The 24,555-nt window shown below is 41.4% G+C and overlaps 2 protein-coding genes across 2 annotated transcripts in view; one reads left to right on the top strand and one right to left on the bottom strand.

Moving 5' to 3' along the window:
• Positions 1-623: 623 nt before the first annotated feature.
• On the bottom strand, positions 624-13,117 carry ALDH6A1 (aldehyde dehydrogenase 6 family member A1). The gene is made up of 12 exons (XM_056851852.1): positions 13,061-13,117; positions 11,857-11,898; positions 11,118-11,192; positions 7,684-7,845; positions 6,702-6,780; positions 5,900-6,202; positions 5,099-5,220; positions 3,711-3,900; positions 2,774-2,955; positions 1,850-2,029; positions 1,075-1,173; positions 624-797 (listed from the first exon to the last, which is right to left on the bottom strand). The coding sequence occupies exons 1-12, from the start codon at positions 13,115-13,117 to the stop codon at positions 693-695; spliced, it is 1,596 nt and encodes a 531-aa protein (XP_056707830.1). The 3' UTR covers positions 624-692.
• Positions 13,118-13,415: 298 nt separating this feature from the next.
• The window catches only part of LIN52 (lin-52 DREAM MuvB core complex component), a 55,302-nt gene continuing 44,162 nt past the window's right edge, over positions 13,416-24,555 (top strand). The window contains exons 1-5 of the mRNA XM_056851092.1: positions 13,416-13,487; positions 15,955-16,029; positions 17,812-17,849; positions 18,747-18,813; positions 19,945-20,028. Of these exons, the coding sequence (XP_056707070.1) occupies positions 13,460-13,487; positions 15,955-16,029; positions 17,812-17,849; positions 18,747-18,813; positions 19,945-20,028 (292 nt within the window). The 5' untranslated portion in view covers positions 13,416-13,459. The remainder of the gene's footprint in view (positions 13,488-15,954; positions 16,030-17,811; positions 17,850-18,746; positions 18,814-19,944; positions 20,029-24,555) is intronic.

Below are 24,555 nucleotides of genomic sequence, written 5' to 3'. Positions count from 1 at the left end.
TGTAGCACTGAAAAGCAGAAACTCACAGCATTCTAGTTTCAAGAATGTTAATAGCATGTAGGCACATTGTTCTGAAAGGCGGGAGGGCATTTATTTAGAAATCAAGTTTTCACCTTGCTTACATGCATGGTGGACTACATTCCTAAGTGAAAGCAAGATTTCATACACTCATTGTGCTACTGGAGCAGACATTTTCTGTGCATTAAATTCTTGAAGACTACTCATTAAAGTTAAGTCAGTGTTGCCTTTCCCAAAATATATTGCTCTGTTCTTCAAGGGGACAAAAATATGACTTAGATTATTACAGCAGCAGGACACAACAGATGTAAACAGAGTGGTAGCAGCATCTGAAGTAACTGGAGCTGAAAATTGTAACATTCCATGGAAAACATAGCTTTGATTTCAGTACTGTGAAATGAAGTGAACAGAAGAAGCTGATCCTACTTTTGTGTGGCTGTTCACAGTACCGTATTTTCTCTACAAGAGAATCTCATAAGAAAAATGGAGCTTGGTTAGCTAATACAAAGATGAAAAACAAACTTGCAGTTAAAAGTCCGTAGCCAATTCGATTTGAAATGAAGGTCCTGAAATGAAGAGGGCAAGGCTGGCGCTGAGTGTCTGGGAGCGGCCTGCACTGTAGGAGGTAAAGAATGCATTCGCAATAGCACCTCTGACCAGTGCAAGAAGCTGCTTTAGTTCCCCATGGTCGGCATAACTACAGCAGGCCTGGCAACAGTGGCATCTTCTTCTTTCCACTGAGACGTGATTGTCTTCAGCTGTGTGTAAAACTGTACCCCCTGAAAAAAGAATGGAGAACAAGAGTTAGCAAATGAGCCTTAGAGGTTCAAGGAGGTTTATCAAAGATTTCCCCCCCTTACCCTGAGCCAAGCGAAGTTTCTACTTAGGAGCTCCTCCTAAAAATGTGACTATTTTTTCTTCAACACTTAGCATTCTGTTAAGTTCTTCCTTCCCAGTGTCCACCTCACAGAAGTCTGCTTGAGTTAACATTGGCTGCAGTATGTCATCTAGGGCCAAAGGAAGGAAACAATTATGTATTTTTTTTCAAAAGCTTACCTGTTTACCATAGAAATTGGTATCACCTCTGAATGATCCACGGGAGCCAGTGAAGGAGAACATCGGTAAAGGCACTGGAATTGGAACATTCACACCAACCTAGATGGAGCCAAGCCAAGAACTGTATTATAACAAATCAAATGTACAAAACTTAGTGATCAGCAGTCAGTGACAGGAGAGCACTAAATAATGCTGGGCTAGGATCTAAGCAGCCCAAGTTCTAATCCATGTTCTTCCTTGGACTCATTAAGCAGTCACTAAACAATTATTTTGCAGTGTTAGTTCCTCATTAATAAAATCATTAGGTTCGAGTCCAGTAGTACCTTAAAGACCCTCAAGATTTTCAGGGTACAAGCTTTCGAAAGTCAAAGCTCCCTTCGTATCTGATTAAGGGAGCTTTGATTCCCAAAAGCTTATACCCTGGAAACTTAAGGTGCTACTGGACTTGAATCTACTTTTTCTACTGCAGACCAACATGGCTACTCTCTGAAAAGAAAATAGTTAACGCTCGCATAAGGCAATAGGGAACCAGTCTGGTACAAGGGTTAGTGTGTTGGGGTTTGATGCGGGAAATCTGGCTGTCCACAGCTAAGCTCTCCAAACAGCTCAAACATATTAAACTGTCGGGCCAAACTGGTCCATCTAGCCGAGTATTGTGTCCTCTGATTGGCAGCAGCTCTCATAGGTCTTTCATGACTCTGATACTCAGAAATTACTATTGCGCCTCAGAATCTCGACCAAGTTCTTTGGACATGAAAAACCAACCTTTACATACCTGCCCAACATCCACTAAATGGGAGTATTTCCGAGCAGTGGCACCATTGGTGGTAAAAATTGCAGTTCCATTCCCATAGGGATTCTTATTTATTATTTCGATTGCTTCATCCAGTGTGTCTGCTTCCAGAACTACCAGGACTGGTCCGAAGATTTCCTCTTTATAGCAGGTCATGTTAGGCTATCAAAAACAAGAACAATTTGGATTGCAGAACACACAAGGAAGATACTAAAAAAATCCTGTGAACTGGCCATAGGCCGGTTCAGATGTGGGAAGCTCGCACTCAGCTCACTTGGTCCCTGTGGGCACTCACTATCTCAGTTTAACCTCTCTTCCTATAATTGTCATGAGGCATTTAGTCTGACCCTACACAAGTTTACTTCAAAATAAAACCCAGTGAGTTGAATGGAAATGACTCCCACGTAAGTGGACACAGCACGGCAGCTTCAACCCGCCCCCCATTTTGAGCTCCTGGCAGTAAGGGACAGAAAAACGAAAACAATAAAACTAGCCCTTTCATTCCATCCACTGCTACTCTGACTCCATATTATATATAATATTATATATAATATTATATATATATATATATATATATATATATATATATATATATATATATATATATATATATATATATATCACACACAAAGAACAGCTCCTTTTCAGTTCTCCCTCCCATATGTGTTAAAAGGTCTTAACCAATCTGTGTCTTGGGTTCTGAATGCCTGGGCCAGTCAGAACTCATTCAGACAGGTGCCAGGATATCAAAGGGATGCAGTGTTTTTACTCCTGGCTACGAACACCATGCTTATCCAGCCAGAGGATGTTTTGCCACAAATACTGGTCAGTCTCAATAAATGCCAGTCTCTTCCTAAGATGAAACAGTCCCCCCGTCTGCTCTCATCCAGGACAGCAACAGCTCACCTTGACCTTAGCCAGTATGGTTGGCCCAACAAAATTGCCGTTTTCAAAGCCTTTCACTCTAACGCTTCGTCCATCAAGAAGAATGTTGGCCCCTTCTTTCACACCACTGTCAATGAGCTGACAGACACGTTCCTTGGCCTGGGGGCTGATCAAAGGCCCAAGGTCTGCTCCAGGTTGGTCACCTACAATAAAATAAGACGGTTCTTCAAAATCTAACACACAGCAATAAAACAGCCAGCAGTGGTTAGAGTGTCAGACTAGGAACTGGGAGAGCCAGGTTTGAATACCTACTCTTTCCAAGGAAGCCTGCCCCAATGATCATGGGCTAGTCACACACTCGCAACCAATCTCACCGGGTTATTTTAAGAATAAAACCAGGGGACAAGAAAATAATAAGCCAATTTGGGTCCCCATGGGGAGAAAAGCAGGTTATAAAATAAATGAATAAGCAAGTTGTTATTTAATGTATACAAGTCAACTCCTTTCAACAGGAAACCTTTCTATTTTAACAAGTAAGAGGGCAGAATAAGCCCCTCAGCTTAGCTCATCCAAAATTCAGAAGCAATTTTTATTCTCTTCAGCTTCACTTACAAGCTTGGTTTGAAACAAAAAGCACCATGTATTCAAAACTGCTTTCAATGGAATTAACTGTTCAGGTAGGCAGTTAGCAGTTTTTCAGGACAACACAATGCAATGAGTTCTAATGTGACTTTTGCTACACTGTTAAATCAAGGAGCATTCTGGGGACCTCATTACATTATAATCAAGCAGAAATCATCCCTAAAGGAAATCCTTACAAAATAGTAAAGATAGGATTTTTCAGTGGCCAATACTTGCCCCGTTAACTTTCCCCATTCATTACAGACCATTTTGATGCTCCAGATCTACCAAATGGCACCATTTCACAACTTTAATTATATAACATACAGATCAATACCTGCATTAACTCTCAGATTCTTAGCTCTTTCCACAAGTTCTGGCAGCCATTTCTGAGCCTCTCCTACCAAGACTGCTGTAGACAAGGCCATGCAACGTTGTCCAGCTGCTCCAAAAGCTGCTCCCACTAGCTGATTCAAGGTGTTCTCTTTATTGGCATCTGGCATCACCACTCCATGGTTCTTAGCTCCCTAAAAGAGGGAACACAATTCTTCAAAAATCACAATATGCTTAACCATCTCCAGCTCATCAGGGATGAAGTGGAGTCGACACATGCACCAGTACAAGACACAGCAAAGAGATATGCTTCAGGTCTGAACTGATCACCATTGCTGAAGACTGACTTATAGAAATGATCTGATTAGCTAGTGGTCCCATTGGTCTCCTGCCTTGCCTTTGAATATAATAGTCAGGAATCTACATATGTATGTACACATACACTAGGCACATCCACATACCACAGGGGTGGGGGTGGGACAGCCAGCTTTTCTTTCTGGCATGCTGTTCTGCATCTCTAACTTTTGAGGGGCTTGTCAAAGGGCAGGGAGGGCTGCCTTTGCAAAGGAAAAGCTGAAAACCTGCCTTTTGTTATATATATTGCTTTGGCTTGTAGCCATGGTTTGCAAGATAACCAAATGAGAACTGTTTTGATTGAGATGACATGCACGGACCCTCTGTGAGACCTTGCTTCCGCAGCTGCCTTCGATCTGGTGCATCTTGGTCACTGTGAAAAACTGCTTGTGACACATTATAATCTGCAGCATGCAGACCTAAGTTCCCAAGCACACCAGTGCCTGGTTTGGATTGGGTCAGTGGTATTGGGGGTGTGGGGAGAGAAGAGGGGCTTCAGCCTTCCCACCCATGCAATTTTCTTGACCCAAAAGGGCCTGGGGTATTCTTTCCCGTGGGGGGGGGGGAGTACACATGTATTAATAGGGAATACACGTTTGCCTCTAATAAGGCAATGCTGTCTAGAGTTGTTTCAGGGTGGAAAATGATGCACGGGATGAAGCTGCCACTGCCGCCGCACACAAGGCGCGATCGGGTGGGGTGGGGGGTAGAAGGCGGGACAGCCCGCCCATCAGCTGGCCGGCGGGATCACCCTGGGAGAGGGCCCGGCAGGCGATTTACCGTATTGACCCGAGTATAAGCCGAGGTGAGTTTTTTAAGCCAAAAATCATGGCTAAAAAACTCAGCTTATACTCGAGTATATACGGTATGCTTTTTCCATATGCAGAATAAGAAAACAATCACATCAAATGTTATTTCTATGAAGTTTCAAAACATTAAAGTTATCAATATCCAAAGGTTTTCACAGGACAGTCACAGGACAGTCAACAGATTTCCTAGAGCAGAGATCCAATTAGTTCTTTATTTGTCATGCTTTACCATGTTGGCCTGGACTCTCTTGCCGTTCTTGGAACCCCTTTCGTAGATATATTCTCCAGCTTGATTTGATCCCACAAAGCTGATGGCTTTGATATCAGGATGGTCACAAATAAAATTCACAGCTTAAAAACAAAAGCAGAAGAAAACAGTTCATTACTTTTTTTTCATTACAAGCTCATTCTCGGCCCTCACACAAAATGATTACATTTTTAAACAGACACCCAGATTGCTGCTTCTTCATCAGCCCACATCCCAAGCATCTTAGATGTTCGCACTTAATCTATCAAAGCCAGAAAATCTGTCCATATGAGGGGACTGACTTGGCTTCATGAACCCTACCCTCTCTATTCTTCTAGCTCACAGACCACAATCGGTTGAATAATCACATTTTCATCAACTGGATTAGTATCTGCAAAGAAAAGCTCCCCCGCCACCTTTTCAGTGGCATGCTTTTTTATGAAGTGGGGACTCATCTGGATCAGTGTTTTAAAATACACAAGTAAAAAGGTGGGAAAGAAACATATTTGGAATTCATTAATCATTACCAGCACATAAGAAGGTGTCATAGCTTTTTGGAAGGTGGGGGCAAAACCTACTTTTCCAGCAGACCCATGTCTGCTGTGCCAGCACTCTGTCCTTGCGTTGTTACTGCTGGGAGAAGCAAACTATAAATGTTTTAAACAAAAAACAATCAAATCTTGGGTGTGGGACTTATGTCTCTCTGCCCAATAGCATCCTCATCAACCCCTTCCTGTCTACATAAAGGAACCCCAAGACCATGAATGCCTGCCTTGCAACTACCTTCATGCTGCCCGTGGATGATGTTCAGAGTCCCATCTGGGGCACCAGCATCCTGCAGCAGCTTTGCAAGGAACATGAGGGCTCCCGGCACACGTTCCGAAGGCTTCATCACGAAAGTGTTGCCACACACCATAGCCATGGGGTACATCCAAAGAGGAATCATGGCTGGGAAATTGAATGGTGCAATGCCTGCACATACTCCCAGAGGAAAGCGATAGGTGTAAGTGTCCATATCTTTAGTGATGGAGGGAAGGGTCTCGCCCAGCATGAGGGACGTCACACTGCAAGCATGTTCAACGACCTCTGCGATAAAGAAAAGGTGCTACTATGAGTTCCTGCTACTTGGCCTCCAAACACTTTTTCTTCAACACTTTTATGACTTGCTTATCATCTCCAGCTTAACTACAGCCATCACAGTCCATAAATACTTGCTGTTCTGCCAGCAGTAGCTGTCTGCTTAAGAATCACTTCTATTCAGAGCATGAACTTTTCCAATGGAAACATATACTACACTAACAGCAATGTGCTACAAGGGATGTTATCAGCATTATCTGAGAAGGCAAAAAAATGGAAGACAAACATTTCAGTATATCAAAGCCTAAACTGAAAAGGGGGGGAGAGAAAGCAAAATGATGAAAAGAAGGTTTAAAGCCCAAAGGAAAAGAGGATTTTGTTTATAATTTGTCAGGAAAATTCTGACGGCTATACTTCTAACATCCCAGACCTCTAGCCCAGCAACCTTCCACTCAGCCTGTGAAAGCAGTTATCCATGTACAACTAGAGGCGTACGCAAGCAGCTTACGGAGGCCTCGGAACACATCTCCCTCAGCATCAGCCAGGGTCTTCCCTTGCTCCAAGGTGATAAGCTTTGAAATTTCTTTCTAGAGATAAAAAGAGAAGCCAAGAAGATACGGAAAGGGCATCTCAACAAAGCTGAACACAGAGACCCTCTCACTCCACCCGTGGAAACAAACAGCAAGAGACGGGACACATTATCGCCACATGATGAGGGAGGGATGACCCAAACAATCATTCTGTGTTTGGGCAAGTTGTTTCCCACCCAGCCCTGGTTCTCAGCGTGAATGGGTCACGTAGACTATTCATCTTGGGAACTGAGATCTAAAGTGGCTTACTTCATTCTCCTGTCCTCCATTTTAGCCTCACAACCCTGTGAGATAGGTTAGGCTGAGAAAGGGTGACTGTTCCAAGGTTGCCCAGCAAGCTTCCATGGAAGAGTGGGGATTCAAACCTAGGCCTCCCAGATCATAGTCCAGTGCACTGCGCTGGCTCTCTGGAATACTGCAGGTAAGCGGAAGAGGCAACTCTGAAGCCGCATGATAAGTTAGGCGAATGTTCATCACTCTCATGTTCACACACAAAACACTTTCATCACAAACCAAAAGTTCTTGAAATAAAGTTTAGCTGGCAAACAAATACCACAGACACGCTCTTGGATAGATTTCTAGGCAGACTCTGTTTTATGCTACTTTTAAGTTCAGACATGTTCTTACTGGCCTGGTTTTATTGGCCTGACTCAGTTTAGTGTTTTGTTTCTTAGTACTGTTTTATTGAGAGCCGCCTCAACAGCAAGTTCTGGAGAGGTGGCACACATTTTCTAAATAAATAAGCAGCAACATATAACACCTGAATTGGTTATTTTAATTAAAGGTGTAAAGTGATTTGCAACCTTTATGTTTGCTTGTCTTTTCAATGCAATTGTGGGGAAGCTTGTTAAAATTCCAATTTTATACCAACTGAGTTAAAAACTGCTGCTGGTTCCTCACCAGATTGTCTTTGATGAGCTGCTGGTATCGCAGGAAGACTTGCTGCCGGCTCAAAATAGAGGTCTCTGACCAATTCCGCAAGGATTTTTTGCATGAAGCCACAGCTGCTTCCATCTCACTCTTTGTGGCTTTTGGGACACGACCAACCACTTCATTGGTGGCCTATTAAGACAGCAAAACAGAGAAATTGTCATTTGTTATGCCAGCACCCCTATAGTTGTCTAGGGCCTCAGGTCACCCCAAAACAGGGTGCAGGTAAAGGAACCCTTCACACACACACATTTACTTTTAGACCCAGTCGGCCAGGAGAAGAAGCCTCATAGATCAGGCCCAGTCTCAAAGAAATCAGTGGCCAGTTAAAATGTAAAGTGAGACTCCCTTTGGCAAGAAAGTTCATTTTAAAAGCAAGCATCTTGGTTAGCTGAGATAATTTCATATTACAGGTGCAAAAATTGCTCAGTGTTTGTGACAAAGGACAATTATTAGAATAGACTTAAGAGGATTCTTAAAACAATGTTTAACACTTCAAATTAACTGGTTTCCTTCCCCAGTTAATTATAAAGCCAAAAATTCATCTCATGGACTTGAGCCCCAACAGCTCTGTAAGCAATATTCAATCACTGTTTTTGAGCTAATCAGGATATCAGCACACTCTTAGGTCACTATTAGCTTTGTCCTAAACACATATTAGCCAAGGAAATAAGTTCTCTACCTGACAATAGCAAGTAAGGTAATTTAATTTGACTCCACTATCACAGGACACACATACACCCCTAGGAGATATAAAATTAAGTCTGAGATTCAGCTATACACTTCAGGTCAGGTTTCTCTTTCTAAGCCTACCTCCACCACTAAGGAGACAGCCTGTGCTTTTCAAGACAGGTAGCTATGATCTAATTTCTCCCCTGTTCTTCACCTTTCCCACTTTCCTGCTATGGCCCACAGTCCCCATGCTCTTTCTCTCCATGGCTCTGACAGTGTTCCTGGTTCCTGCCATGGAGCCTCCCTTTGTTGTCCCTAAGGTCTCTCTTCCAGACAACCTGGTTCTCTGGCTCCTGCCAACCCCACTCCATTTGTTCATGTCTCCACCATAACTCCCCCTCTCAGATATCCAAGCCTCCTCCTTGCATTATCCTTCATTCTCTTTCCCTCTCTTTTTTAGCCTTTCTTTCTCTCATGTTCTTCAGAGACATGCACACATCCACACAACTCTCTCTGGGAGTAGCCATGAGTGAAACATAACTGGGCAGCTTAATTGTCAAAGATTGTAGTAACTGTTGAATCAGGACTTACCAAAGTAGATATCTGGAGTATTTTATTCTGACTTACCAAATGTTTTGATTGCCCACCATCTTGTAAATTTCTGTTTTGCCTTCAATCTATCCATTTGTAACCCTTTTAATACAATGGTCTCATTTTAAAGGAAAACAGATTGCAAAAGACTAAGCTTGTCTTTTGAGGTTTGGTTATTTCTGTATTGCTGAACTTATTGAATTTGTTTTGCTCATGACTCATTGGTCCACAAGCATAAAGAAGAAGAAGAGTTGGTTTTTACATGCCGACTTTCTCTACCACTTAAGGGAGACTCAGACTGGCTTACAATCACCTTCCCTTCCCCTCCCCACAACAGACGCCCTGTGAGGTAGGTGAAGCTGAGAGAATGCGAGTTGCCCAAGGTCACCCAGCTGGCTTCATGTGTAGGAGTGGGGAAACAAATCCAGTTTACCAGATTTGCGGCCACCACTCATGTGGAGTAGGGAATCAAACCAGGTTCTCCAGATCAGACTCCACTGCTCTTAACCACTACACCACGCTAGAACATAAAGGAAATAAAGGGAAAGGGAAATACTATACCAAACTGGAATCTATATAAAATGGCTCAGGATCCAAGAGGTCCAGAGCTGGGAGTGGATGGCCAAAAGAATTAAGACAAACAAGCATTTCTTCAAATATATCAGGAGTAGAAAGCCAACTAGGGAGGCAGTTGGGCCTTTCGATGACAAAGACATAAAAGGATTGTACAAGGAAGATGGGGACAGGAAAGACAGGAAAACTGAATTAATTCTTTGTACCTGTTTTCACTGTGGAAAATGTGGACCCTATACCCATGCCAGAACCACAGTTTTGGGGAAGGGTGTCTGAGGAACAGAGTCAAATTGAGGTGCAGAGCGATCAAATACTAGCACTATTAGTCAAACTGGAAACCAGCAAGTCTGTACATCTGGACAGCATTCATCCAATGGCTCTTAAGAAGTCAAATGTGAGATTGTTGATCTAGTAGCAAGTATATGTAACTTGCTGCTAAAACTGGCCTCTGTGTTGGATGACTGGAAAATAGCAAATGTCACTCCAATTTTTATGAAGGGCTCCAGACAGGATCCAGGAAATCACAGGCCAATTAGCTTTACATCTTTTCCAGATAAATTAGGAGAAACTGTTATTGAAGAGAGACTTATTAAGCACATCAAGGAACAAAGTCCACTGAGGAAAAATCAGCATGGCTTCTGCAAAGCAAAATCTTGCCTCGACAAACTCTTAGACTTCTTTAATCAGGTTAATAAGCATATGGATAAGAGCGATCTGGTAAAATGGCATACTCGGACTTTCAAAAGGCTTTTGAACTCCTGAGTAAGCTTATGGATTAAAAGTTGGTTAAATGGCAGGAAGCAGAGAGCTGAAATAAATGGACAGCTCTTGCAAAGTGAGCAGTGGGTCCCAGAAGGATTGGTATAGGCGCCATTTAATTTGTTCATAAATTTCCTAGGGCTGAGCTAGATGACAGCAGGTAGTCATAGCTCTACAAGACAACTCTGTCCCCTTGCCCTGAGGCTAAAACTCCCTTCTCCCATTTGTAGAAGACTAAGAGGGCTCCATTTTTTATATCTGTATGGGTGTGAGAGGGGCTTGCCTTCTGTCTTTACAAAGGATTAATGTACCCTGTGGATCCTACTGGATCCTCAGGAATCTCAAGGCCCTTGCAGAAAGGTTTCAGAATACATTAAGCAGAGTAGCTTCAGGGATTCCATAAACAGACTGATTCCAAATTCCAGCAGACTAGCCATATTAATCTGCTACAAGTGTCTTGTGACAAAAAGGCAAACAGATTTAATGCTCAATAAACATTTGTGGACTACAAACCCACTTCCACAGATGGATGCATCTACCATGTGCCTTGTTGAAGTAGCCTTGAGTAAATAGGAAACCATCAAAATTCCAGTCAAAAATTCATTTCTTCACTGTTTGCATAAACATTAAAAGCAGGGTCAAATATCTGTCTGTAAAGAATTTCAAGGGCCTGATGTCAACAGATGAAGTAAAAGCTTTCATACTCAAGTTAATGCAATTCTAAGCTTTCTTTTTTTTAATGCACTTTTTAATGTTGTTAACTACACAATGGTTTTTTTAAGCACAAAAATAAAATTTGCTTCACTTACTGGGTTGTGGATTTCAATCCATTCATTGCTTTTGGAATCAACAAACTTGCCATCAATGAATAGTTTGGTTGTTGGCTGTGGAAGACAAAGCCCTGATCAGTGGCTAGATTACTCAAGTGCAACTATTATTATTATCTCTATAACACCATCCATGTGCATAGTGCTTTGTAGACTAGAAGACAATTGGTCCTCACCCTGAGGAATTTGCGATCTCAAATTTGACTTAAAACAGACAACTGAGGGAGGAGAGGGAGACAGAGGCAGGGATAAACAGGAGAATACAGAAAAGTGACCTCTAGGGAGTGGAAATCTCTTTTGCCACCTGATCCTACATGCTCTGCCTCCAATTTCCCATCCCCTTCATCACCTATCTGGTCTTTCTGCCTTCCCTCACTCTTGCCTACCTGCATGCCTGGTTCTTCTACCTGGAGGTGTTCACACACCTGTCCATCCTTCCTGCCTGCTCTCACTTTGCCCACCAGCCCAGTCTTCTTGGCTCCCCACTCTACCTGTTCTCAGTCTTCCCTTCCACCAGCAGCTCACTCACCCAGTTCCACCCACCCGCTTTCCCCTAGGCAGGAAGGCCCTGATTTGCCTGCAGCAATCTTTTAGCTGGAGCTGACCTGTATCATTCACTCCACTATTAGCCAAGGAGAACATGATGTGGGGAAAAAGCTTTCAAAAAGGGTAATTTTCATTTCTTCCTTCCCTATTAGTGTCTTATGCAAGAACAACTCACCACTGAAGAAGATGAGAAGGATAACGAATGCCAGTTAGGAATCTACAAAACAGAAAAGTGGGAAGACAGAGCTATACATTTTTTTAAAAAACATAGAGCTAGTTAAATCCTATGATCCATGTGTTAGTTCTAGAAGACACAGCTTACCGGTACTCCGCAAAAATTAGTGCATGGCAAATATTCCTGTGGAGATTTTATATAACTGAACTCTTCTATGTGAAGTAAAGGAGTACATCACAAAAACAGGTAAGTACATCAAGTCTAGCTCTTGCCAGTTAGAATGCAGCCGTGGTTTGGAACCAGCGTGGTGTAGTGGTTAACAGCAGTGGTTTGGAGTGGTGGACTCTGATCTAGAGAATTGGGTTTGATTCCCCACTCCTCCATATGAGCTGTGGACGCTAATCTGGTGAACTGGGTTGGTTTCCCCACTCCTACATATGAAACCAGTGGGGTGACCTTGGGCCAGTCACACTTTCTCAGCCCCACCTACCTCACAGGGTGTCTGTTGTGGGGAGGGGAAGGTGATCGTAAGCTAGTTTGATTCTGCCTTAAGTGGTAGAGAAGGTTGGCATGTAAAAACCAACTCTTCTTCTTCTAAGGCAGGAGCAGGCTGAATATTAACTGCAGTCCACCAGCAGACCAACAGTCAGAGTGGAATGTCGAAGGAGACCAGGAGGGTGAGCTCCGCGGGGGCCATTCAACTCTGACCTTGTCAGCAGCCCCCCGGTCCTGGCAGGGGAGCTGTACTTGATCCTGGCTGCCAGAGATCCTAGCAACATTCTTAGTAAATCAAAGGCCCAATGCAGCCCTGCACCTAACCTAGTGACTGCTAGGAATCTTGCAGAGAATCCTACCCTTCCTCCACAAAGCTCAGGGCGGCATACGCGTCTTCCATTGTATATTCACAACAGTCCTGCCAGGTGGGAATACTGGACTGGGTAGTCTGGTAGGAGCGCCTTTCTGCAAGACTTGGGCGAGGCGTAGGGCCACTTATCACAAGTTACGCCCGGATACGGGCCAGACTCTCCTCTCTTCTGAAGGTGTGACAGACGCAGGAGGCCAGCGCGTAGCCCCTGCGCTGCCTGAATAGTCTACAAACCCGTGCAAGCGGGGAAGGAGCAGAGACACAGAGTTCAGAGGTCGTTTCCCGAACCAATCGAGCGCGCGACCCCCGAGGCGCTGCGCCCCCATTACGCAATCTCACCCTGAGCCAGAGACGCCGCCCTTCCTGGGAAGCCCGAAATACTGCCACCACCGCCATGCTGTCAAGAACCCCCTCCCCACCGAACCAAGGGCAACAATCGGCCCCTCTCCCAGTTGACCAATCACGCCACGATCTAAACCCCAACCCCGCCTTTTGAAAGCTTAACAAGCCAATAGGATATTGAGCTTTCCAAGTTTCGCTTTCCCCTCCCACCTCGCAACCGCCCGTCGTTTCCAGATTTCCATTGGCTATCCATGCGTAAACGCCCCCTCCAGACGGATTCCTATTGGATAGGTCTTTTCCCAACCGGGGGGAGGGAGTAGAGCGGAGCCTGGGTTTCTCGTCGTATGTTTAGATTCTAGCTGGGGGCGGCCGTTGGATGTCACGTGATGGACAAAGATGGCGGTTTCTACAGAAGGTGAAATGGGTATTTTACATTAGTAGCTCTTAGTAACTGGTAACGCTGTTATGGCTACAGTGCAGGTTTGGTTTACGGATGCGGTAGAATGTAGTGTTGGAATAGGCTGTACTATATAAGACTCTAGTGGCGCGAACCACGTTTTAAAACTTTCTTCCGTGTAAAAATGTACTGCAAATTCAGGAACAAAGCTGTTCGTATGCTGTACTGATTTTCCAATTGGTAATGTAGGGGACCTGTGAACGATGTCATCTTTCACCTGCAAGTTGAAGTCCGTTGTAGTGCCTCAGCTTTCTGCCACCTCTTTATCACTTCTTTCTAGATCTCAGTTTGTGTTTACTTCGTGGTCAATCTCTTTGAAATCGCTGAGGCTTTCTTTTGAGGATATATATGTACAGTTGAGGGGCTGTAACATACTTGCCTAGGAACAAACTGCATTGGTCACAGGGGGACTTACACAGCAGACTATGTGGGGTTGAGTTGGGAGGCTGTTTGTTCCAAGCCTGAGTTTATGGGGTTTAATGTGAGATTCTAGGAAGGATTGGTCAGGGACTGTAGAATGTGTCCTTCCCTCAGGTAACTCTTATAATTCCACTGCGTGTGTATTTGCTAAATTGGAATGGATTCATTGAGGCTTAGTCCTAAATGAGCTTGCATACAAAGTTAGCCTTATTGGTTGAGATATTTAAGTAGACTTGAGGAACCCAAGTTGACATTATCTGTTTCAGACCATATTTGATGAGGCCTCAGAAATTCCTTCTTTATCCTAAAATAATACTTGTAGCATGCACTACTAATGACAATAGGGACAGGCTTACAGCATCCTGATTCTCACACTCAGGATCACTGCCCATCCCTATTTTTCTCTTACATGCACACATCTGTTAAACATTTCTGAAAGTTCTACTGTACCTGTTGTATTAATTTACGTTGAAATAGCCTATCTTACACTTATCTACAAGATAATAGAGTACAGTATGGTTCTTTTAAGTTAAAGAGATGCTGGAGTAATTGCAATACTAAGACAATTTAGTTGTCACTTTCACCATGCAATCCTATGCAGGGTTATTCCAGTCTGTGCCCATTGAAATTTATGGGCTTAGGCTGGGATAACACTCTTTAGGATTGCACTGTTATAGTCTCCCTTTAGAAGAAGAAGAGTTAGTTTTTATACGCTGACTTTCTCTACCACTTAAGGAAGAATCAAACCGGCTTACAATCACCTTCCCCTCCCCTCAACAGACACCCTGTGAGGAAAGTGAGGCTGAGAGTAGCCTGAGGTTTTGTAGATTAACCAACTTCTTCCAGTATTCGTGGTACTGTTAAGTGCAAACTTGGGAAATCAGTTGGTGGAATGTTTATGCACAAAGGAATGGTTATTATTAGCTTAACTTATAGTCTGCCCTTCTCACTGGGACTCAAGGCGGATTATAAATATAATAACTATTTAGTCAATCAGCAAGCAAGTTGCAAAGTATGGTAAACATCCTTCATAAAACAGAATAATGCAGTGAGGCTGGGCAGATTACAAGTATGAGGAAAACTCTTCATTTAATCAGCAAGCAGCATAAAAATGTGATAAAACAATTCAGTCAAACATTGAAGGTTCTTAAGAAAACACAGTAATGCAGTGGTATTAAGACTGGAATTGGAAAAATAACACAAGGACACAAAAACTGTCCAAGGCAATGGAACAGGGTAGGTAACATTTTCTCTTGTACTAAACAATTCAGTTGATCATCAGGGTTCTGAATAAAACAAAAGTACATGGGAGTATACATAGGGAGGTCAAGAATACTAAATCAATGTCATTCTCAGGTTTTTAGAGTGCAGGAAACTATAATCCCTACTTAAGCCTGGATAGACACAAGCAAATTTCTGAATACATTCCTGTTCTGCTGTGCTGCATTCCATATATCCATCCAGATACATATATCCATCCAGATCATTCACAGTGGGTAGCCGTGTTAGTCTGTCTGCAGTAGTAGAAAAGAGCAAGAGTCCAGTAGCACCTTAAAGACTAATAAAAATATTTTCTGGCAGGGTATGAGCTTTCGTGAGCCACAGCTGTGGCTCACGAAAGCTCATACCCTGCCAGAAAATATTTTTGTTAGTCTTTAAGGTGCTACTGGACTCATATCCATCCAGAGACAGTGGCTGTTTTGCAGTATATCAAAAATTCAACTAAACTGTTGCTTTGTGTGAAATGAGAGGCTGCACTGCACAGGGCCTTAATATTAACTATTCTTGTTTTTAAATGCATCAGTATGAGAGACAAAGTTTTAGGGACTCCGAGGAGGGAGTTAAATCTGATAATTGATGGGTCTTACTAATTCACACTAACACAAATTTTAATAAGGCATTTCTTTACAGGAGCCAGAAATTACTAGGGCTGTACATAGGGTCTATTGAAATGTATATTATTGCGATGGAGATGTTTCTGCTGAATATGATTGGATTCATGATGTTCTTCTAGGTGCAGACTTAGAGGCCTCCCTGCTGAGTTTTGAGAAGTTGGACCGAGCTTCACCAGATCTCTGGCCAGAGCAATGTACGTTGTGCTTGAGTGGAGCATGCAGGATTGTGGGTAGAAACCATGTGGTAATTGTGCTGTGCTCAGACTTTGTAATCTGATGTTAGGGAGATACTGCGAGTTATTCCCTAGCTCTCTTTACCAAAAAAAATTAGTTGCCACGAAGAGCCTTTTTCTCTTCCATTCTCTGTTGAAGCTCTGGGCTCTTATGGCTGTGAGTATATAACACAGGGGTCCCCAAAGTGGTACACGTGGTCACCATGGTGCCCACCAAGTGTTCTTAGAAAGTGGGGGCAGCCTGGTGTGGCTTCTGCCCATCAAGTCTTCTGATTGGTCATTGGAGATATGATCAGCTGTGTAGATATTTAAAAACATTGCTTTGGCAGCAGCTGCCAACATAATACAAGGGTCTTCACTTGTGACTGAAGGTAAACCATAGTAGTCATTTTGTGGCTGGCTCTGCCTCCTATGGCAGCCATTTTATGGTAACCATTTTGTGGCTGTGCCCACCTTGCTGTGTCAGAATTCCAATGGTGCCCACAGGATCAGAAAGGTTGGGGACCCCGATATAAAGGCTTAACAAGTAGGGTCTTCACATAGTTGTTGCCTGGAGAAAGGCAATTGTTATTGGGAGAAAGCTAGTTCCCTATTGCTGTTTGCATCCTGGTTCAAGAATACCACGTAAGGATGAACTGTGCCTTCCTTTACAGAGGCATGCTCATTAATTTTTGTCAGCAAAACATACCTAGTATTGTATACTGTCAGTTTTCTCTTGAACAGTCCTGAGTTGCCCCCCCCCCCCAATTCCTTCAGACCAATAGAAGGAGATTCATGGTTAGGATCCCATTGCCTTTCTTCAAAGATGGGTAGTGGAGGTTGGTTGGTAGTGTCTACCTTCTATACATGCATATGTTTTTCTTTTCTGGGGTAAACTTGAGAAGAGACAGCAGCATGGTTCATTTTGACTCAGAAAAGAAGGCTGGAGTAGGCATGTATTGATTAGTGCTTGAAACATAACTAGTACACTCGCATCCTCTAGTTGTTTTAAGTAGTTCTACAACTGTTTTAAAACAGTATTAATTGGTGTATGTATGGTGAAGGATGAATCTATATAAGAATAAATATCATTCAGTGAAAACCATACAGGAAGAATGAGGCCAAAATAAGAGGCGGGGGCTCTTTCTTGGCTTATGAAGCACCTCACTGAGATGAATGTCTATAACACTATTTGCAAATCTGAGTTCAGATCCAGGATGAAACATTCACCATGTCTCTTCTTAGAATGCTACATCTGCTTTACCCGTTACCTAAATGAGTCTGTTTGAGCTAGCTATTTAGTTATAGATTAGGCACACTGACTTTTATTTAGGCACAGAATTGAGAGAGTGGAGTGCTTCAAGTAAAAACAGTACCATACTGTGGAATATGAAGTGCATTTTAGTGACAGAACAGAGGAAATGTGTTAGGAGAGAAATCATTTCTGATCAGTGCACAGAAGTAACTTGGTGTATGTAACACGCAAGTGCAGCAAAATGTAAAATCTACTATAGATAAAATGAGTAATCCTTTATACTGAAAGCCTCTAGGATTTTTTCTGATTGGGTTGTAATTGCCTTTTGAAGATGCGGAATGATGTAATAATATATTGCTGTGTAGCAAATTGTAAAATCCACTATAGATAAAATGAGTAATCCTTTATACTGAAAGCCTCTAGGACTTTCTCTGATTGGATTGTAATTGTCCTTTGAAGATGCAGAATGATATAATATATTACTGAAACTGTATCTGTTTTGTCTCCAGTACCAGGTGTTGCTGAATTTGCTGCTTCTTTTAAAAGTGTGAGTAAAATTGGATTGCAGTTTAATATTTTTAAAATTTTCTGCTCTGCTTTTGCTATCTTTCTGGATTTTACGAAACTTGAGAGCCAGTGTGGTGTATTGGTTAAGAGTGTCAGACTAGTATCTGGGAGACCTGGGTTCAGATCCCCACCCAAGCCCTGGAAGCTTGCTGGGTGACCTTAGATTGGTCACATTCTCTTAGTCTAAGCTACTTTACAGGGCTATGAGGATAAAATGGAGTAGAGGAGAATGGTGTAAGCTGCTTAGGGTCCCCATTGGGGGAAAGATGGGGTATAAATAAATTAAATAAATAAACTCATACAGTTCTCATCCTAGCACAGTAGATCATTTGTGTGTGTGTGTGTGAATGAGTAATTACCACTGTGATACTGAGATTGTCAAACTTGATGCATTTGCTCTATTTTTTTTGTTAGAGCAGGGAAGGCCACCTCAATCAGTGAAAAGGGCTAACAGTGAACTACATCATGTGTTCAGATGTTTTTACACTTCTTTGCCAAGGCCAGCCCTACTCTTTGGGTGGTACAACATATTTTGACATGACATTAAAACGAAGCAAACTGCAGTTACTTGTAGTACAATCCTATGCAGAGTAAAAAGCACATTGGGATCAGTGGGCTTGGACTGGAGTAATATCTGTATAAGATTGCACTGTTAGTTTGTTATAACATCTTGTGGGTAGATTTTCTGTCTCCAACATTAAAATGTCTTAAGCAATCTCTATTGTTTGCATATTAACTTCCAAGCATATATGCTATATCTGACCAGAGTGGTTTCTTGGAATATGCTAAACAGCCACATGTTATGTCAGATAATTCCAAGTTTATCCAAGCGATAGGTCACCATTGTTTTTCTTTGTGTCTGTCTTTCAATAAATAGCCCATCACCAGTTCTCCTCCCAAGTGGATGGCTGAGTTAGAGAATGATGACATTGATATGTTGAAGGGTGAGTTGCTGCTTTTTGCCTGTGCTTGGTAAAAGCATCACGTAACTGGCATTAGTGAAGTCTTTGTTATTTGACTAAAAGACTCAGGAAGAGTTGAAGGTTTTGTTTTGCTGATGTTGCCATATAAATTAGTGCTGAAAGAGTGTGCACTCTTCCCAAAGTCAAGTTCTATCTCCTAGTGAGGAAATTTGCAGGACTGTTAACAGTCTGTAATTGTGGTGTTCTGAAATGTAAAGACTGAGCCTTTTGGAGTATAATGGATGTCACTGACTGAGATGTACATATCACATGGTCTTAAATGGAGATTGGTGTTCATGAGAGGACTTCTCAAACTGACATGCAAAATCCTTCCTAAAATACTGGATAAATCAAGTTAAATACAAATTGAACTTCTCAACTAAGCTTCCATAAGTTAGGTTGAAAAAGCCTATGGAGCTGCCTGTCTTTGGAAAATGTAGTAACTTAAAATAAGACAACTTACAAAGGAGGGAAAGCCTACAACACCCCCACACACACTTCCCCCCATTTTCTCTCTCTTTCCAGAATCCCCCTATCCTCATTTTTTTTCTTTTTCCAGATGCATACTTGCTCTCTGTCTCCCACCCCCTTTTCCACTCTGGTTTGGTAGTGGCAAAATTACCTGGAAGTATACACTGTTATGGTATTATCATTGTTACTATTTTCATTGTCAAGGTTAAGTGTTTGATTTTTCAGAAAGCTGTTCAAACCAGTTGTAATTCAGATTAGATTGTACCCAGTATATTTAGACTAAAAAGCATGTGTGTTAAACTCATGTGCACTATTTTGTCTATAGCTTTATCCCAAAACATTGTGAATTAACATCTAAAGAAGAATGGGTAAAAACCTATATCCATTTTTAATTAAGCCTGTGCAATGTTATATGATGCTTTGGGGGGATCTATTTGGGCAACGGAACAAATACATTTGCATGTAAGGATGATATTAAGGATAGAGCATGAAAATCTTTGCTAAATATCTTTATGTGGAAACCTAAGGAAAATTACACCCTTTAAGACTGCTGAAGTCAATGTTTTTAGAAGAGTGTAATTTTGCTTAGAATGGCACTGCATATCTCTGCAATTACTCTTAGGCCATACTTTTTGTTTTTAGAGCTGGGGAGTCTCACAACTGCTAATCTAATGGAGAAGGTCAGAGGTCTACAGAATCTGGCGTATCAGTTGGGGCTTGATGAATGTAAGTACTATAGAAGTGCTAGAATGTATTCTGTTTTAAAAGCTGTAACTTGGATGATAAATTTTATGAGACTGCCATTGAAGAAAAACCTTTTGAGCCAGCATGCAGGTATTACTCACAGGCCCTCATCAGCGCCATTGATGGTTCAATTAACACAAAATTAAAAATATTGTTTAAAATTACATTCAGGCTATGTGTATAAAGTATGTATAAAAAAATATTAAAAACATAAATGAATTTCATGTTTAGACTTGGATCCCATCCCCAAGCTATCTCATTATGTATGTGCAAAAATTCCGAAATATTCCAAAATACAGAAAGGTCTGAAATACGGACCACTTCTGGTGCCAAGCAGTCTGGATAAGGGATACTCAACCTGTGTTACTAATACACAAGATAATAAAACCATTTTTAGAGCAGTTCATAGCCGAGTCATTACAAGATCCACTCGATAAACAGTAGATGGCAGCAGAAGGCTGCCTAGAGTTACTTGTTGCTTTTCAGTGACAGACTAGACTGGGTGATGTTGTTTTATTATCCTTTCTTGAGGCTTTTATATGTAGTACTCCATTTACTTTTGTCTGTATGTTGCTATTGTGGTATTATTTTATGCTACTTTGCATTTTCAAGATATTAAGCTCTTTTAATTCTTAGAATAGCAATTTTAACGAGAATTATTTTTGCTCCCTCGTTACAGCTTTTTGATGTACACTTCTGTTTTATGGTAATTGTTTGCTTTTTTCCTAAATTTGGAGAATTACTGGTAATTGTGAGTTTCATTCAAGTTTTAAATTAGTTCCATATATGACTGCTTCCTATTGTTAAACTGTTAATGTGTTTGCTATGTAATCCTCTGAAGCTTGGAATGTTCCTGACTGTCATGTATGGTTGCTGACTGAAAGTCATAGTAAAATAGGCTTAATTTATTTATTTTGTGATTTATAACCCGCCCTCCCCAGCCGAAGCTGGCTCAGAGAGGCTTGCATGGCTAACCAGTAATATGCTCTCTGGGTCAGCGTCATTAGGATCCTCTCTATATATTTTAATGTCATTTCTATAAGTAATTTCAACGAAGTTGCCAAGGTGGCTTGCAAAAGGTTTTGTTAAAGGTTTTTTTATATTAACTATTAGTTTTAACAAATGTGAAAAGTAGAACAAATAGCCACCATAATAAGAGCATTTGGCTCTGAAAAATTCTGACAGACTTTTTTGTTTCCAAAGGAATTATTCTCCCAAGTGAGAGTATTCCATAGTTCTGGAGCAACCACAAAAAGACCCTTCTCCTTATAAGTGACAAGTAAATATCCATGAGAGATGAAATTTGGAACCCATTATTAAATGCATTTGCACTTCCAATTTTGTTCGGTAAGTGTAAATGTAAGAATGGGAGAACAGCAAGCACTTGAACTTGAGTGCAAGTACTTTTTTCTTTTGAGAGAGTTGGGTAGCAGAAATCTTGCTTTTGACTATAGAACAACTTCTGGCATCAGGAAGGGTTGGGCCCCAAGCATAGCAGTGGTGTTCAAGCATTATATTTAGTGAAATGAGCTGCAGTTCTGTTAAGCTAATATAAATGCTTTAAAACCAGAAAGAACCCAATTTCTGTTTCAGTTGTTTCATCCAGTTGGAGGGTTTAATGGCAAATAAAATGTTTCAGTTTAGCATAGTCTCAGTATTGTTTGTGCTGCTCATGAAAATGTACTTCAGTATTGATCAGAAATATTTTCCTAAGGGTTCCTTGTGTAGTACAGCATAAGATATAACTGAACGTGAAGTTTAAATAATAGTGTGGTTGTGCCTTGCCAGGTACCTCTTCACCAAGAGCTAGCTTCACCTCAGAGAATTGGCTTATTAAATACAAAGATGCCATCTGTTCTTAAATGCAGTCAGAATTACTTGAGATAAAGTAATTTGCAGCAATGATTAGATAGCGCTTGGATAACGTTTTACAGTTATTTTTTGTTCTTTCAAGTCATTCATCTTATTTGAAAGGATTCATAAGCATAGTATTATCTGATCTGGTCAGAAATGATTCATGTAATGAAGTACCCCAAATCACAATACAGTTTGGGGGTCAGTGCTGCAGTACAGAATCTTCTGGATTCAGGTGCTGCATAATTTACAGAATTTACTGCTGTCCGATACCTTAGAGCCTAGAGAGGTAAAAATGACACCACATTCAGTTGCTGTTGAGTTTAGAGTGAGTGGCCTGTTGAAACTCTTCCTGTGGTTTTGTAATAGTGTGCAAGGAGGCCTTAAGTAATGGATGCACAGCCAAAATGATGTTGGCTGTAACTTGTGGTCTGCTGATCTTTCGTCCTGTCATCTTCCTGTTCCACTGTTACAGCTAACAAAAGTGGCTCTGGGTAGTGTGCTGCCTAGGCCAGCTGTTACCCACTGGATACCCAGCTAGATAAGGACTTGGCCTCTGAGCAGCTGCATAGGATCCTACTATCAAGTAACACATGGTTTGAAAAGTGACTATCTACATAAAGGATCCTTAAAATGAGCAGTTGAGAAACCCTTTCTACTACCTTGCTTTGAGTGAAAGATCACTCACCTGGAGACTGTTTCTCACCTTACACTTTCTGTACCCTCAAACAAAATATGAGTTTCTGCTCAGCTGTGAATGGCGTGGAAAATATGTACAAATCCCTTTATAAAATATTGTGAAAAAGATGTGAATATTCAGAAAAATTGGGAAATGCCAGGGTTTTTTGAGGGGCGCACTGAAAAAGAACTATGAAATATATTCTCTTTTAGAATGAGTAAATTACATCTTAAGACATAGTCTGTCACACACAAAATGTTTAGCATGCAGAAGTCTGAGCACTAGAGAAAAATGTTTATTTTGTAGCCTTTCAAGATTTTTTTTGTTTAAATATAAATTACTTTGGCAACATTTCATATGCTAGAACGTGTTTAATGGTAATTTAGTTTATGATAGTTTAGGTTTGCTAGGAAAGTAAGTATTGCATATTTCAAAATTTCCATTTTTCCCTTAGGAAAAATGGGGTTTTTCCATGACTTTAATTTTTCTGGCTATTTTGGTTCTCTAGAAGCAGCAATACAAATCAAGCCCCTGGTTCAAAATATTGGGAACACTTGCTGAATTGTACACTTGTGCATCTTTGTTGTACTCTTGTACTATGATGTTCTTACCAGTGACAAAGAACTAAAAATGCACTCCAAAGCTGGAATCTACTTCCCAGAAAGTTTAAACACTCATTTATATTTAGTCAAGTTCAAAGAGAAAATGCTGATGTCGTCCATGATTTATGTTGTGATGTTCTATTGCTTTGTATACATGGCAATGTGTCTGGATGTTACAAACCTTATGGATATCCAGCCTAGTTCTTGAGTTAGGGTGCTGCTGTCACCACTTGAGCTGTTCTTTTTCTAGTATGTTAGCAATATCCCAACCCGAGTATGGGGCTGGATACCTAATATATGAACTGCTCACATTCTCCTTGTTATAGGTGCACAAAAGAACCTTGAGCTAAAGTAGCTGTCATTGCTATATAGAGAGCTTGTGTAGTATCTGCTTGAAACAAGAAAGCTTATTCTTCATTCTCCTCACTCTAGTTTTAGGGGTTGTACGTTGCATTGTAGTGCACACTGGCCATGTATACGAGCAAGAACTTGCGTTTCTTTCTTTTGCTTATTGAACACTTGGCTTGTTTTCGAAAAGGGTTGCTGTGTGGGTACTTCTGCTGCAAGAAATGAGACATCACAATACCAGATTGAAATTAGGATGCACACAAGTCCCTTGAATTAGCTAATTTTTTGGCATGCAACATTCTGCGCTATCTACAGCTCAAGGATCATGACCTCAACCATTTTTTTTATCATCTCTATTGGATTGTATGCCAGTTTTAGAAGTGAAAGAGGTATGGGAAGTTTTAATTGTACCTGTGTGATTTATTCGCAGTCAGCTCTTTAATTTCTTCTGGCTGTCTGAGGTTTCCGACATGCTGTAAATTTCACCAACTTTTTCATTATCTGCAATTTCTTTATGACTTGTGAATCGGAGTGGAGAGAGAGTGTGGATTTACAGCGGAGATAAACATGTCCATAAAGTCTGTATCTGTGTCAGTAATTGTACTGCTGTCAGTGACTGTCCTGTTTTACAGGCCTCTCTTGGGGAAGGAACACACTTTGCTACTAGTGGCAGAGTAGGGTTCACACTTGGGTTTGCATTAACTTGCCGGAAGATTAGTATGCAGTGATTGAGATGGAAATTGAATCTAGACATTGGTGATTCTTTCTCTCTCCTAATGAGTGACTGAATTATCCAGTGCTAATTTGGATGGAATGGAATCTAGACGTGGAATGGAATCTTCTTTATGCTAAAATGTGATGTGGTTGACCTAACACTGTAAAATATGGCTTTATATGAATTACTTGCGTTACACAGCAATCACTGTCTTTAAATGCTTCCCCAGAATTTCTAGTAAGACTGCATCTTGATCTTTAGACATTGATGGCTGCAATCCTAAGGGCACTCTGGGAGTAAGCCCCACTAAA

This window comes from Euleptes europaea, chromosome 6, assembly GCF_029931775.1.
Source record: "Euleptes europaea isolate rEulEur1 chromosome 6, rEulEur1.hap1, whole genome shotgun sequence".
In the NCBI taxonomy this organism is placed as follows: domain Eukaryota; kingdom Metazoa; phylum Chordata; class Lepidosauria; order Squamata; family Sphaerodactylidae; genus Euleptes; species Euleptes europaea.
The sequence above is the reverse complement of the archived record's forward strand: the minus strand, read 5'-3'. Positions and strand labels throughout refer to the sequence as shown.